Genomic DNA, 15,724 nt, shown 5'->3' with positions numbered 1-15,724 from the left:
ATAATCTTTTATAAGTAAAATTAAGATTAATGACAATTCAAAGTTTATTTAATCATGTTTACATGATTTTTTATATTTTATTATTGCCATAAACAATATTTTTAAAGCATAAAAAATGCTCATTACACAGCAATTCAAAATAAAAAAAAAAAAAAAAAAAAAAAAAAAAAAAAAAAAAAAAAAAAAAAAAAACAAAAAAATAAAAAAAAAAATTGATGTGTAAGGAACAGTTTTAAGTTTAAAATCTGTTTCAAACGTGTTCAAAACCTGTTCAAGACTTGTGATATACAGATGACTACAAAATATAATGATTACTGCCCCCAACAACAGTAAAACTCTCACAAAATTGCAATGGCATAATTACAAACAAATCATTCCATGGCCGGGGATTAAACTTGTGGCGAGTGAGTCGTAAAACTCCAGGTCAGTGGCTCATGCACTGGCCTGGAGTTTTACGACTCATTCCACACAAGTTCAACCCCCACTCGTGGTGTGGTTTGTAAAATTCTGATTTAGCGGACTAACAGGATAGTTACAGGTGACTGCTATTTCTAATAATTTAGTTATAAGGATGCCTAAAATGCTCTGTATAATAAGGGACTTTCTATATAGTAGTAATACAGTGGGCCCCCGGTTAACGATATTTTTTCACTCCAGAAGTATGTTCAGGTGCCAGTACTGACCGAATTTGTTCCCATAAGGAATATTGTGAGGTAGATTGTGAGGGGGTAAAGGAGGTTTTGTGTGCGAGGGGCTTGGACTTCCAGCAGGCATGCGTGAGCGTGTTTGATAGGAGTGAATGGAGACAAATGGTTTTTAATACTTGACGTGCTGTTGGAGTGTGAGCAAAGTAACATTTATGAAGGGATTCAGGGAAACCGGCAGGCCGGACTTGAGTCCTGGAGATGGGAAGTACAGTGCCTGCACTCTGAAGGAGGGGTGTTAATGTTGCAGTTTAAAAACTGTAGTGTAAAGCACCCTTCTGGCAAGACAGTGATGGAGTGAATGATGGTGAAAGTTTTTCTTTTTCGGGCCACCCTGCCTTGGTGGGAATCGGCCGGTGTGATAATAAAAAAAAAAAAAAAAAAAAAAAAGATTAGTCCATTTCAGACCCCCAAACATACATGTACAAACGCACTTACATAAATACACTTACATAATTGGTCGCATTCGGAGGTGATTGTTACGCGGGGGTCCACTGTATACATCAATCACCTTAAATGTATAATACAGAGACTCCCATACATACAAACATTCGTGCTGCAAACTTTCGATAATATGAACATTTTGCAGGAAGCACCGAGATGCAAAAAATACATAGTAAGTTACTTTAGCAGGACTGTTCTTGTGTGTGCCTGTGCTCTCTCCACAAATTCAGTGTTACTTGCAATTTAGAATACCCCCAATATATTTGAGTTAAGCACAAAAGGGGTGGTGATGCAGGTGGTAGTGCTAACAAAAGTGGACATAATAATGTATTTTTCCTGTGTTCACATACGTATATGTTTAAACTAGGTTTTAACATACTCAGTGTTCATACGTACACACACTACACTACTGTATAATACTGTGTACATACATAGACTTATGAACGACAGCTTGGAACTGAACCTATTTGTAAGCAGGGGAGTGACTGTATACAATATTCCAATTTATAGAGATAAAGTTTGTATTATAGTGGATCAAAATGGGTCTTTTACTGTGATCACAACAATAGTGGCAAATTTCACAACAAACGGACTTTAACCGTTTTTTTTAATTGGCCAAAACAGCGGAGTCAGTCCCGTATTTCCCAAGCCCGTTAAATGAAGTTCATCTACAAGAAAACCCTAAACAATGTAAAGCGCAGTGAATGTTTTTTTTTATCCTTCCACGCCACACAAGCGCTTCATTACCATTAACTGCGTTTACCCGGGCACAGCAACACTGTGCCCCCCCTAGGCACAATGTTACCTGGGGGGGAGGGGGGCCAAGAAAAGCCAAGAAAATTCAAGTGGTGCCCCTCGTGTTTCAAGAGACAAACCGTTTGTCGAGGAAACAACAGAGCACATGATGGTCATGTTGAAGACATGTTTGTAATGTGTCTGAGTAGTTTTAAGTGTTCCCTAAATTTCTCTTTGTCCCTTTAAAGACTTTAAGTGCCCCCCTAAAATGTTTTAGTGTCCTAAAATATTTTTAGTGTCCCCCTGAAATATTCTTTAAGTGCCCCCCTAAAATGTTTTGGTGTCCTAAAATATTTTTAAAGTGTCCCCCTGAAATATTCTTTAAGTGCCCCCCTAAAATGTTTTGGTGTCCTAAAATGTTCTTTAAGTGCCCCCTAAAAGTATCTTTTTAAAGTGCACTTCTGTAAATAAAAAGGTTTGTAACTTGAAATATTTGAAAGATGGGGACCTGGTGGTTAATTCAGAATTAACCTAATCTGACAGATATGATGGTGGATCTGATATGATCTGATGCTCAGAAAATGATGGGCTACACGAGGGTCATTAAGGCTAAGTGGTTGGTTTGGGGTTTAAAGTCTATCTACTACACCAGGGTCATTAAGACTGGCTGGTTGGTTAATGGGGTTTAAAGTCTATCTACCACACCAGGATCATTAAGACTGGTTGGTTGGTTAATGGGGTTTAAAGTCTACTACACCAGGGTCATTAAGACTGGTTGGTTGGTTAATGGGATTTAAAGTCTATCTACTACACCAGGGTCATTAAGACTGGTTGGTTGGTTAATGGGGTTTAAAGTCTATCTACTACACCAGGGTCATTAAGACTGGTTGGTTGGTTAATGGGGTTTAAAGTCTATCTACTACACCAGGGTCATTAAGACTGGTTGGTTGGTTAATGGGATTTAAAGTCCATCTACTACAAGAGGGTCATTAAGACTGCAGGTCACCTGTATACCACCAGTTAAGAATAATACCTAAAATATCAAATAATGTAAACCAGTGTATATGTTGCATATACATCATACTACATATATACACAATGTATATCCACACTTCTTGGTGTGGTGTATATACACAAAGTTAAAACATCTCTCTGTATATACACTAATGCCCCTCAGTTTATATGTGCTGATAAACATCTCACAATGTATATAAACATCCCTCAATGTATATACAATTATAAACATCTCTGTATGAACTGATAAATACCTCAGTGTATATACAGTGACCAACACCTCTCAATGTATATACATTGACCAACACCTCTCAGTGTATATACACTGACTTCAGCTCATTTTTCAGTATACCTGGAGTATACCTCTGAATACCTGGAATATATCCCTAAATACCTGGGGTATACCCATATTTAAAAATTCCCAAAATACACGCTAAAAAAAATTTTTTTCGGAAAAAATGTAAACTACATGCGGTTCTCTTATAAAACCCCTCCATAATCTTTTTTTTTTTTTGGAAATGCGATTGAAAAAGTGCATTCGAAATTGAACAGAAGGTATTTTGAAGGCCTTTCAATGTGCCATTCAATTTTGGATGGGCATTTTCAGTCGCCTTTGCAAAAGACGCAATATATGGAGGAGCTCAAAAAAGAATCGAATGTATAGAATTTTTTTTTCAGGGCGTAAATTCGGAATTTTTGAATAAAAAATTTTCTGGAGAACGTCAAAATTTCCATTACTATATGGAAAATATCTGTTCATTAAAAAAAAAAAATCCATGCTGTACAATACAGATTTTTCCAAAATTTTGAAATTCCAAAAATGAGAGAAAATTCCTCGTCCAAATTTTTGAGCAATTTTCTGACATTTACAAAAATTAAAATTTTAATATTTTTTTAAAACTCTTGTATTTTTTTGTGAGTAAATTAGAATAAAAACTTTAAAAAAAAATTTTAATTTTGAAAAGAGACCATAATGTATATAATGTATTACATAGGTCTATGCTATTACACAGAATGAAAATAAACAGTAATTTTGAAAATCCCCATCCCAAAAAAAATTGGAGTTACAGATATCGTAACAGTAATTTTAAAAATATTGGCAGTTTGGAGGGATATGTTGTGTATCTTTATAGGTATATGCTTCTAAACTGTTGTGTTCTGAGCACCTCTGCAAAAGCAGTGATAATGTGTGAGTGTGGTGAAAGTGTTGAATGATGATGAAAGTATTTTCTTTTTGGGGATTTTCTTTCTTTTTTGGGTCACCCTGCCTCGGTGGGAGATGGCCGACTTGTTGAAAAAACAAACCCCCCCCCCAAAAAAAATTCCTTTTTTTTTTTGAGTAACAGATACCGTAATGGTAATTTTGAAATTATTATTATTACTATAGTCATACCTAAGCACTAAACCCATAAGGGTTATATAGCACTGCTGGTCATTTTGAAAATACCTCCCAAAATTTAATTTTTGAGCTACAGATATCGTAACAGTAATTTTAAAAACACCAAAAAAATTGTTTCTGAGTTACAGATATTGTAACAGTAATATTAAAAATACCATAATAACTGTTTATGAGTTACGAATATTGTAACAGTAATTTTTAAAATACAAAAAAATTTGTTTTTGAGTTAGAGATATTGTAATAAATTATCGTCCTGGCTCAAGACAGACAGTTCAATATACCACAGTCGGATATTTTTATATTTTTGTCACGGCTGTTGTAATAGACAGAGCGGAGGATGCCCACGCCATTGGTGACTGTTCCAAAGCTGTTGTCATCCGTGGTCTCTCCAGCGTAGTAGAGATAGATCCTGAAGCCAGCCAGTTGATAGGTTCCATCGCCGATGGGGATGGCGCACATCAACCCTGGGTGGATCCTCCTTGTGTTGGTCATGGCTTGGCAGTACGTCAATTCCGGCACGCTGAGGCTGGTCATCAGCGGAGTGAGGATTCCGTCGTCGTCGTCGTCCGCTCCTATCTCCTCCCCTCCGATGACCTCCACTATCTGGTGATTATCCTCGTTGATCTCGTAGATGAAATCGATGGGCAACCCTTTGTAGCTGACCCCAAACTTGCCAGTGCAGCAGTGGAGGAAATTGTGAGACTGCAGTTCATAGAGTTGCACCGAGAAGAAGATCCGGCCTTGCACCTTTCCGTCGAGCTCGATGTCGAAGAATCCTCTTCCACTGTATCCGTTAGGACTAAGGCTGTCAAACTGGAATGGAACGAGATTGACAAAAATAATTCTGGCCTATAGGCACTGCCTATATATATACCCAATTCCCTTATAAAGCTCTACTATATACAGTTAGTGCTCTTATAAAGCTCCACTATATACAGTCAGTGCTCTTATAAAGCTCCACTATATACAGTCAGTGCTCTTATAAAGCTCCACTATATACAGTCAGTGCTCTTATAAAGCTCCACTATATACAGTCAGTGCTCTTATAAAGCTCCACTATATACAGTCAGTGCTCTTATAGAGCTCCACTATATACAGTCAGTGCTCTTATAAAGCTCCACTATATACAGTCAGTGCTCTTATAAAGCTCCACTATATACAGTCAGTGCTCTTATAAAGCTCCACTATATACAGTCAGTGCTCTTATAGAGCTCCACTATATACAGTCAGTGCTCTTATAAAGCTCCACTATATACAGTCAGTGCTCTTATAAAGCTCCACTATATACAGTCAGTGCTCTTATAAAGCTCTACTATATAGTTAGTGCTCTTATAAAGCTCCACTATATACAGTCAGTGCTCTTATAAAGCTCCTCTATATACAGTCAGTGCTCTTATAAAGCTCCACTATATACAGTCAGTGCTCTTATAAAGCTCCACTATATACAGCCAGTGCTCTTATAAAGCTCCACTATATACAGTCAGTGCTCTTATAAAGCTCCACTATATACAGTCAGTGCTCTTATAAAGCTCCACTATATACAGTCAGTGCTCTTATAAAGCTCCTCTATAGTGTGTGTTTTTTGAGAAAGCATTTGAAAAAGACAAATAAAAAATCTCATAATTTACTACTTTGACTTTTCAGTTCTGGATGTATGTACTTGTTTCAATCGCATTTGCGTCACTCACACTACATAGGTCTTTACGGGGAAGTTGACTGTGTCTTCACAAGAGAGCTGTAAACCCATAAGGGCCGCATGGGAAAATCATCGACCCACTAATACAGTGCCGAGAATGGGTGGAAATTATCATAATATAAAAATAATAATTAGTAATAATAATAATAATAGTAATTTTAATAATAGTAATAATAATAATAATTAACAATGATTAAAAATTTATAATTACATAATAATAATAATAATGGTCACCAGGAAGCATTAAACCCACAAGGGTCATGCAGCTTCCAAGAAATGGAAAACTAGGCTGGGGTGTCATACCCCCCCAACTCTGGAGAAAAGGTTGAACCATTAACAATCATTAGCAATGATGACAGGACATTGAAGGAAGGTTGACGCATGCAGTCGATGAAGCAAACTGACATCCGTTGAAATATTATTACAATCATGGGGAGCACTAAATCCATAGGGGTCATACAATGTCATGGGGAATGGGAGGTATTCAGGTTTGATTCAAAGAAGTGAAGCAATGTCCATTAAGAAATAACAACAACAGACGGTCCTCAACTTACGATGGCGTTACGTTCTGACGAACTCATCGTAAGTTGAAAATATCGTAAGCTGAATATAAATATATGCTAAATAAATAAGTAAATAAACAAATAATAACTGTAGCTAACTAAATACCAATATTGAAAAGCCAATAAACAAATGCAAGTTAGGGGCTTACCACCTTTGTGCTGCGTAATTATCTTAAGATTCATCTCTAAAGTAATTGCTGCCACACCATCATAATATTGAAATATTGTACGTCAAGGACCATCTGTACTAGCATTGTACACCTGTGACAGGTCATGACTACCATACCTGTGTCACAGGCAGGTGTACATTGCATACTAGTATACACTGCAGTATACAAACAAATTGTAATACAGCTTCTCCTCACTTAACGACGGAGTTCCGATCCTAAGACCATGTCAATAAACGAATTCGTCGCTAAGTGAGGAGCATACTATAATGGCAGTGAGTTTGAGTCAACCATCTTTCCTTTGTACAAACTTGACATTGTCAAATACAAATTCATACAGTGGTGCCCCGAATTTCGAACAGCTCCCAACTTAACAATTATGTAAGTGTATTTTTGTAAGTGCTTTTATAAGTGCAGTTTTGGGGATCTGAAATGGACTAATTTAATTTACATTATTCCTTATGGGAACAAATTCGTTCGGTAACGGCATTCGAACTCCGTTCTGGAAGGAATTAAGTTCGTAACTTGAGGTACCACCGTATCATGATAAAATAAACTTGTCATTGTCAAATACAAATTTACATTTGTATTTGTGTGTATATTGTAGAGGGTTTTATCAAACTATACGCCCTCTCAACCTTGTGATATACTCACCTACATTTTGCATACTGCATTAAGGACATAAAACTGTATTGTATTATACACAACTCTCAAGAAATAGAGGAAATTCACCAAGACTCAAATATTCATCTCATTCATCAAAAAACTTAATATTTATACAAAGACATAAAAATAGTTTTTATTCTACTTACAGTTATGTGTATTTAATTTTCAATGCTGTACAACAATGTTCAAAAATCAACTTTTTTTTTTTAACCTGTAAATGGTCCAAACGTATACAGTGGAACCTCAAAAATCGAACTGCTCCCAACTCAACCAATTATGTAAGTGTATTTTTGTAAGTGCTTTTATAAGTGTATTTTTGAGGGTTTGAAATGGACTAATCTAATTTACATTATTCCTGATGGGAATAAATTCATTCGGTAACGGAACTTGGACAGCCTTCTCGACTGAAGAAAGTTTGATTTTTGAGGTTCCACTGTATATACATTTTTACCGCTAGTGCCCCAAACGTATATATACGTTTTATGTGTCCTACATTTAACATTGCCAAGATAAGCCTGAGTCGCCTAGACATGTGAGAATGGGTGTGAGCACTCACTGTGCACCATATTAAAATAATTGGAGATGCCTGGGCACCATATGCTCTTTTTTCCTATTAACCCTTAAACGCTCCAAACGTATATATACGTTTTTTCAACATCTGAAAGTATGTAAAAAAATGTAGGTCTTTTTTTTGTTTTACATTTGAAAACGTGTAAAAAAACTTTTATCTACATTATTTTTTTTTATATTTGAAAATACATAAAAAAAAAACAGATCTACTTTTGTAGCTACGAATTTGAATGTCAATCTGTTTGGACCGTTTAAGGGTTAAAAAACAACAATGTTTTTTTTCTCAAAAAAGTTGGGGCAGTACGGTAGTGAACGTATATGTACGTTTGGACCGTTTACGGGTTAAGCAGGGCGACCTGAGAGGAAATACTTTTACCATCGTTTGTTCAGTCACTGTTTTGTCAGAAGTGTGCTGGTATTACACCTCATTCCTATCTTCCCGTTCAGAGTACAGGTACTGTACTTCCCACCTCCAGTACTGTAACATTCTCACTCATCCTTCAGAGTACAGGTACTGTACTTCCCACCTCCAGTACTGTAACATTCTCACTCATCCTTCAGAGTACAGGTACTGTACTTCCCACCTCCAGTACTGTAACATTCTCACTCATCCTTCAGAGTACAGGTACTGTACTTCCCACCTCCAGTACTGTAACATTCTCACTCATCCTTCAGAGTGAAGGTACTGTACTTCACACTTCCAGGACTCAAGTCCAGCCATAAACTGCAAACACCCCACCCTCAATGACCTACCCTCCTTCAATGATCCACCCACCCTCAATTTGATATAAAATGGTCATTCAAATTAAAAATGTCATACTGTTAACAGTTTTGGTAACTGTTAAGCGAGCGGAACAATGAGTCCACAGTCGCTAATTAACGCTTCTCTGAAATTGCCCTTAACTTCACGATGAACTGACTGGATAACTGCGAGACCACTCGTGACACTGCCAAAAGCGTAATCATAGGTGAAGCCAACCATGTCTTCCAGCATTATCTGAAAGGCCGAGCTTGAATGATCTGCCGGATAGCCGGTGATGAGTCCGGGGTATATGTTGCTGTTGTAGCTACCCCCGTCTGTGATTCCCTCGACGAGGGGAGGACAGTCTTGGCCGTTGGGGAAGGGCCCTAGTAGCACTATGGATAATTTGGGTTTGCCCTCTCCGATATCTGACGATTTGAGTTGCAAGCCCTTAAAGCATGGGCCCAGAGCTCCTGAACACAGCAACAAGAAATTCTGGCTCCGTGGAGTAACTCCAAACATCGTCATGTACACGTTGCCTTCCAGGCGCTGCTGGATCGTCACGTCAAGAAATGCTGACGGTTTATTTGGAGACATCCCTGCCGTGACGCTATCCAACTGCAAGAGAGAGCGAGAAACATTGTGCAAGATTTTTGGAGACTATTTTTTTTATTTTTAAATAGTACCATATCATCTACTTCCTACTGAGGTAAAGTGACCCAAAAAATATTTGTCTTGCTGGAAGTGTCCAGATCACACGACCCTTAAATTTAAATCACAACATTCTCACTCGTCCTTCAGAGTACAGGTACTGTACTTCCCACCTCCAGTACTGTAACATTCTCACTCATCCTTCAGAGTGCAGGTACTGTACTTCCCACCTCCAGTACTGTAACATTCTCACTCGTCCTTCAGAGTACAGGTACTGTACTTCCCACCTCCAGTACTGTAACATTCTCACTCGTCCTTCAGAGTACAGGTACTGTACTTCCCACCTCCAGTACTGTAACATTCTCACTCGTCCTTCAAAGTACAGGTACTGTACTTCCCACCTCCAGTACTGTAACATTCTCACTCATCCTTCAGAGTACAGGTACTGTACTTCCCACCTCCAGTACTGTAACATCCTCACTCGTCCTTCAGAGTACAGGTACTGTACTTCCCACCTCCAGTACTGTAACATTCTCACTCATCCTTCAGAGTACAGGTACTGTACTTCCCACCTCCAGTACTGTAACATCCTCACTCGTCCTTCAGAGTACAGGTACTGTACTTCCCACCTCCAGTACTGTAACATTCTCACTCATCCTTCAGAGTACAGGTACTGTACTTCCCACCTCCAGTACTGTAACATCCTCACTCGTCCTTCAGAGTACAGGTACTGTACTTCCCACCTCCAGTACTGTAACATTCTCACTCATCCTTCAGAGTACAGGTACTGTACTTCCCACCTCCAGTACTGTAACATCCTCACTCGTCCTTCAGAGTACAGGTACTGTACTTCCCACCTCCAGTACTGTAACATTCTCACTCATCCTTCAGAGTACAGGTACTGTACTTCCCACCTCCAGTACTGTAACATTCTCACTCATCCTTCAGAGTACAGGTACTGTACTTCCCACCTCCAGTACTGTAACATCCTCACTCGTCCTTCAGAGTACAGGTACTGTACTTCCCACCTCCAGTACTGTAACATTCTCACTCATCCTTCAGAGTACAGGTACTGTACTTCCCACCTCCAGTACTGTAACATCCTCACTCGTCCTTCAGAGTACAGGTACTGTACTTCCCACCTCCAGTACTGTAACATTCTCACTTGTCCTTCAGAGTACAGGTACTGTACTTCCCACCTCCAGTACTGTAACATTCTCACTCATCCTTCAGAGTACAGGTACTGTACTTCCCACCTCCAGTACTGTAACATTCTCACTCGTCCTTCAGAGTACAGGTACTGTACTTCCCACCTCCAGTACTGTAACATTCTCACTCGTCCTTCAGAGTACAGGTACTGTACTTCCCACCTCCAGTACTGTAACATTCTCACTCATCCTTCAGAGTACAGGCACTGTACATCCCACCTCCAGTACTGTAACATCCTCACTCATCCTTCAGAGTACAGGTACTGTACTTCCCACCTCCAGTACTGTAACATTCTCACTCGTCCTTCAGAGTACAGGTACTGTACTTCCCACCTCCAGTACTGTAACATTCTCACTCATCCTTCAGAGTACAGGCACTGTACTTCCCACCTCCAGTACTGTAACATTCTCACTCATCCTTCAGAGTACAGGCACTGTACTTCCCACCTCCAGTACTGTAACATCCTCACTCGTCCTTCAGAGTACAGGTACTGTACTTCCCACCTCCAGTACTGTAACATCCTCACTTGTCCTTCAGAGTACAGGTACTGTACTTCCCACCTCCAGTACTGTAACATTCTCACTCATCCTTCAGAGTACAGGTACTGTACTTCCCACCTCCAGTACTGTAACATTCTCACTCATCCTTCAGAGTACAGGCACTGTACTTCCCACCTCCAGTACTGTAACATTCTCACTCATCCTTCAGAGTACAGGCACTGCACTTCCCACATCCAGTACTGTAACATTCTCACTCATCCTTCAGAGTACATGTATTGTACTTCCCACCTCCAGTACTGTAACATTCTCACTCATCTTTCAGAGTACAGGTACTGTACTTCCCACCTACAGAACTGAGTCCAGCTATCTAGGGATTTCAAATCCCCTGAATCCCTTCGTAAATGTTACCTTGCTCACACTCCAAGAGTACAGTATAGTACATCAAATTACTCCACCAAACACCCACCCCCAGCATACATACATACATACATACATACATACATACATACACACACACACACACACACACACATGCCTGTAGAATGCTCAAGGCCCTAGCATTCAAAACCACCTTCACCCCCTCCATTAAATCTTTCCTGGGACATACCATACGTATATCCAATCCTGTGAAGACAGTAATTCAATGAATGATGGTTAAGTGTTTTTTTTTTGGGGGTTGCCCTATCTTGGCAATACATCAAAATCCCGCACTTGGGAGAGGAACTTTGTGATGATGTTTGGTTCTGACATGGACCATTGTCAAGTCACACTGAGGCGAGAAAAATAGAGAAGGACCAGAGTACAGTGGACCCCCGGTTAACGATATTTTTTCACTCCAGAAGTATGTTCAGGTGCCAGTACTGACCGAATTTCTTCCCATAAGGAATATTGTGAAGTAGATTAGTCCATTTCAGACCCCCAAACATACACGTACAAACGCACTTACATAAATACACTTACTTAATTGGTCGCATTCGGAGGTGATCGTTATGCGAGGGTCCACTGTATACAGTAAATACTCATAACCATATACAAGTATTTTTCCTGTCTCGGTGCAACTGGACAATGTTAAGTCAATGACTAAGACACACATGCAACAGTTGAGCTTCAGTGAAGAACATAAGAGTGGAGGAGCACTGCAGCAGGTCTACTGACCTATACTTGGCAGGTCCTTGTCAAACCCAAATCCACTGTTGTACGTGAATCTTACTAACCACGGTACAGGTGGAGATTGAATTCACGGTTTGTTTGCAATTGTATCATTACAATTTCGTGAGCCATGCATCTTACTCATCAACTTGTTGGTATTTTATAGCAGTCATCAATGTTAATTCACATTAAGACTACAACAGCAGAGGCAAATGTATGTGTACTTTGACCTTCTCAAGTTTTCTCTCCCCAGCTGTGACTTGACAATGGTACAGGGTGAACCAAAACATCACAATAAGTTTGCTCTCTGAGGGCAGATTTTTGGCAAATTGTTCCAGCCACAGAATTGACATTTTTTAGTCTCCTTTTTCTTTAAGGTTTACAATGGTGAGGGAGATGAGGCAATCGGCTTTGATCCAAGGGAAAGTTACTTCCAATTCCTTGGATTAAGAGCTTTTCAGCACTATGCTACCCTCCATGAGGGCATCACATTATCGATGGCACAGTTATATCTTAATAAAAAATGATACCTCTGCTTTGATATACCTTTGATGAGTTTCCAGAGTTTTTCCACTCCTGGAGCCTGGCCATGGGCCAGGCTTATCTGGTGCTTGCCTGGTCAACCAGGCTGTTGCTGCTGGAGGCCCACTGCCCCACATATCCATCACAGCCTGGTTGATCTGGCACCTGGTGAAGATACTTGTCCAGTTTCCTCTTGAAGACTTCTACACTTGTTCCAGCAGTGTTTCTGATATCTTCTGGTAAGATGTTGAATAATCTGGGACCCCGGATGTTGATACAGTGTTCCCTTATTGTCCCCACTGCACCCCTGCTCCTCACTGGGTTTATTTTGCATTTCCTCCCATATCTCTCACTCCAGTATGTTGTTATGGCAGATTTGGGACCAGGACCTTGAGTACTTTCCAGGTATATGTTATCATGTATCTCTCTCTCTCCTCCGCTCCAATGAGCACATGCTTAAGATTTAAGGTGTTCCCAGTAATTTAAATGCTTTACTGGCTCTATGTGGGCCATAAACAATCTGTATTTGTTCCAGCTCTGATATTTCTCCTGCCTTGAACAGGGCCATCAGCACTGAGCAATATTCTAAATGAGGGAACACTAGTCGTTTGAAGTGCGTCACCATTAGCATTATTTCCCTTGTTTTGAAGGTTCTGATTACCCACCCAATCATCCTCCTGGCTGTCGTGATCTTTATCTTGTTATGGTCTTTGGAAGAAAGGTCCACTGACAGAATTATTCCCAAGTCTTTCATGTGTTCCTTTTGCTCTATTTGGTGACCCTGTAGAGTTTTGTATACAGTGTTCCTTTTGAGTTCTTCATTCTTCCCACACATAAGCAGCTGGAACTTATCACCACTGAACGTCACATTGTTCTGCACTGCAGAACACTACTTATAACTTCCTATAATTTTCCAGTGTCTTCAGCCAAAGTGACTTACGTGCTTATTTTAGTGTCATTGACAACTGATAATACAAAACTGTAACTGGTGTTTTTATCTATGTCTGCTGTGAGGATAAGAAACAGCAGAGGTGCCAGGACAGTGCCTTGGGGCACTGAGTTTTTTACTTCACTGATGCCGGATTTTGTTCCGTTTACTACAAAAAAGGAGAGACATACTTGCTCTGCTCTAAGGAAAACTGGAGAAAAATTCTTCTTGCATAAGCCATGTAATAGGCAACTAAAATGCTGGGAGCAAGGTGCTAGTAACACTTTCTCCTGTATAAATTACTAAATGCTGGGAGCAAGGTGCTAGTAACACTTTCTCCTGTATAAATTACTAAATGCTGGGAGCAAGGCACTAGTAACGCATTCTCCTGTATAAATTACTAAATGCTGGGAGCAAGGTGCTAGTAACACTTTCTCCTGTATAAATTACTAAATGCTGGGAGCAAGGTGCTAGTAACACTTTCTCCTGTATAAATTACTAAATGCTGGGAGCAAGGTGCTAGTAACACTTTCTCCTGTATAAATTACTAAATGCTGGGAGCAAGGTGCTAGTAACGCATTCTCCTGTATAAATTACTAAATGCTGGGAGCAAGGTGCTAGTAACGCATTCTCCTGTATAAATTACTAAATGCTGGGAGCAAGGTGCTAGTAACGCATTCTCCTGTGTGTAATATTATGGCACAGACCCCTAAAAAGTTAATGCATACTTTTAAAATAGTACCAGTGCCTGCACTCTGAAGGATGAGTGTCGATAAGTTGCAGTTTTATAACTAGTGTAGGGCACGCCTCTGGCAAGACAGTGATGGAGTGAATGATGATGACAGCATTTCTTCTTTTCCGGGTCACCCTGCCTTGGTGGGAGACAGCCGATGTGTCAATAAAAAAAAAATAACCACTATTCACAGAGATACCTTGTACAATTAAAAACTAATACTTAATAAGCTATGATAGTCTTAAGTATTGTGTAAACAGCAGCATTAGTCTGCTAGAAATGCACAGCATGCCAACGACTTTATTTTATGCCTAACTATATTTTATTACATGTAAACTATACAGCCCTCCCTCACTTAGCGACATACTCGTTTACAGATCACTCAGAGTTACGACCAGCTCTCCAACCAATATGCAAACTTATGTATATTAGAGCTGATTTGCTCTATTCTGTTTATTACAATATTGCACTGGTAGTTATACTAGAGGTTATTTGGCAGTACAAGGTAATTAAGAGTACAGTGGAGCCCCGGTTTACGATATTATTTCATTCCAGAAGTATGTTCGGGTGCCAGTACTGAACGAATTTGTTCCCATAAGGAATATTGTGAAGTACATTAGTCCATTTCAGACCCCCAAACATACACGTACAAACGCACTTACATAAATACACTTACATAATTGGTCGCATTGGGAGGTGATTGTAAAGCGGGGGTCCATTGTATAGAGTACACTGCTGTATAAACATTTAAAAATATACTAAAAATGTTATAAATAGTGCGAAAGTAACATTAAAAAATATCTAATGATGGTTGACACAAACCCACTACCAGTACAGTCTGCTCCTCGCTTAACGACTAATTTGCTTACCGACCTACCAGTGGAACTCTGTCGTTAAGTGAGGAGAGACTGTGTTAGCCAGACTTGAGTCCTGGAGGTGGAAAGTACAGTGCCTGCACTCTCAAGGAGTGGTCGAGATATGTTGCATTTTTTCAACTGTAGTGTAGGTACGCCTCTGGCAAGACAGTGATGGAGTGAGTGATGGTGAAAGCGTTTCTTCTTTTGCGGGTCACCGCTGCCTTGGTGGGAAACAGCCAAAGTGTTAATAATTCTTTTATAATGCATAAAAGGAATAAAAAATTCACACAAGGGGGCCCTGCTTTACAGCACTGTGCTTTATGGTGTTGTGCTCTGCGGTGTTGCTTTATGGTGTTGTCCTCTGCGATGTTGTGCTTTATGGCGTTGTGCTCTGCGGTGTTGTGCTTTATGGCGTTGTGCTCTGCGGTGTTGTGCTTTATGGCATTGTGCTCTGCGGTGTTGTGCTTTATGGCGT

General features: G+C 39.7%; 1 protein-coding gene across 2 annotated transcripts in view; it reads right to left on the bottom strand.

Moving 5' to 3' along the window:
• Nucleotides 1–1,074: 1,074 nt before the first annotated feature.
• LOC128706592 (E3 ubiquitin-protein ligase TRIM32) overlaps nucleotides 1,075–15,724 on the bottom strand; it is a 33,174-nt gene continuing 18,524 nt past the window's right edge. The window contains exon 4 of one of the 2 annotated variants that reach the window (XM_053801533.2): nucleotides 1,075–5,109. In XM_053801533.2, the coding sequence (XP_053657508.1) occupies nucleotides 4,555–5,109 (555 nt within the window). In that variant the 3' untranslated portion in view covers nucleotides 1,075–4,554. Of the gene's footprint in view, nucleotides 5,110–5,758; nucleotides 9,319–15,724 lie in introns of those variants that run through there. The other variant, XM_053801534.2, reaches the window with a different exon arrangement.

The sequence above is a fragment of the Cherax quadricarinatus genome, chromosome 98 (genome assembly GCF_038502225.1).
Source record: "Cherax quadricarinatus isolate ZL_2023a chromosome 98, ASM3850222v1, whole genome shotgun sequence".
Taxonomy (NCBI): domain Eukaryota; kingdom Metazoa; phylum Arthropoda; class Malacostraca; order Decapoda; family Parastacidae; genus Cherax; species Cherax quadricarinatus.
Note: the sequence above shows the minus strand (reverse complement) of the source record. Positions and strands in the feature narration are given on the sequence as shown.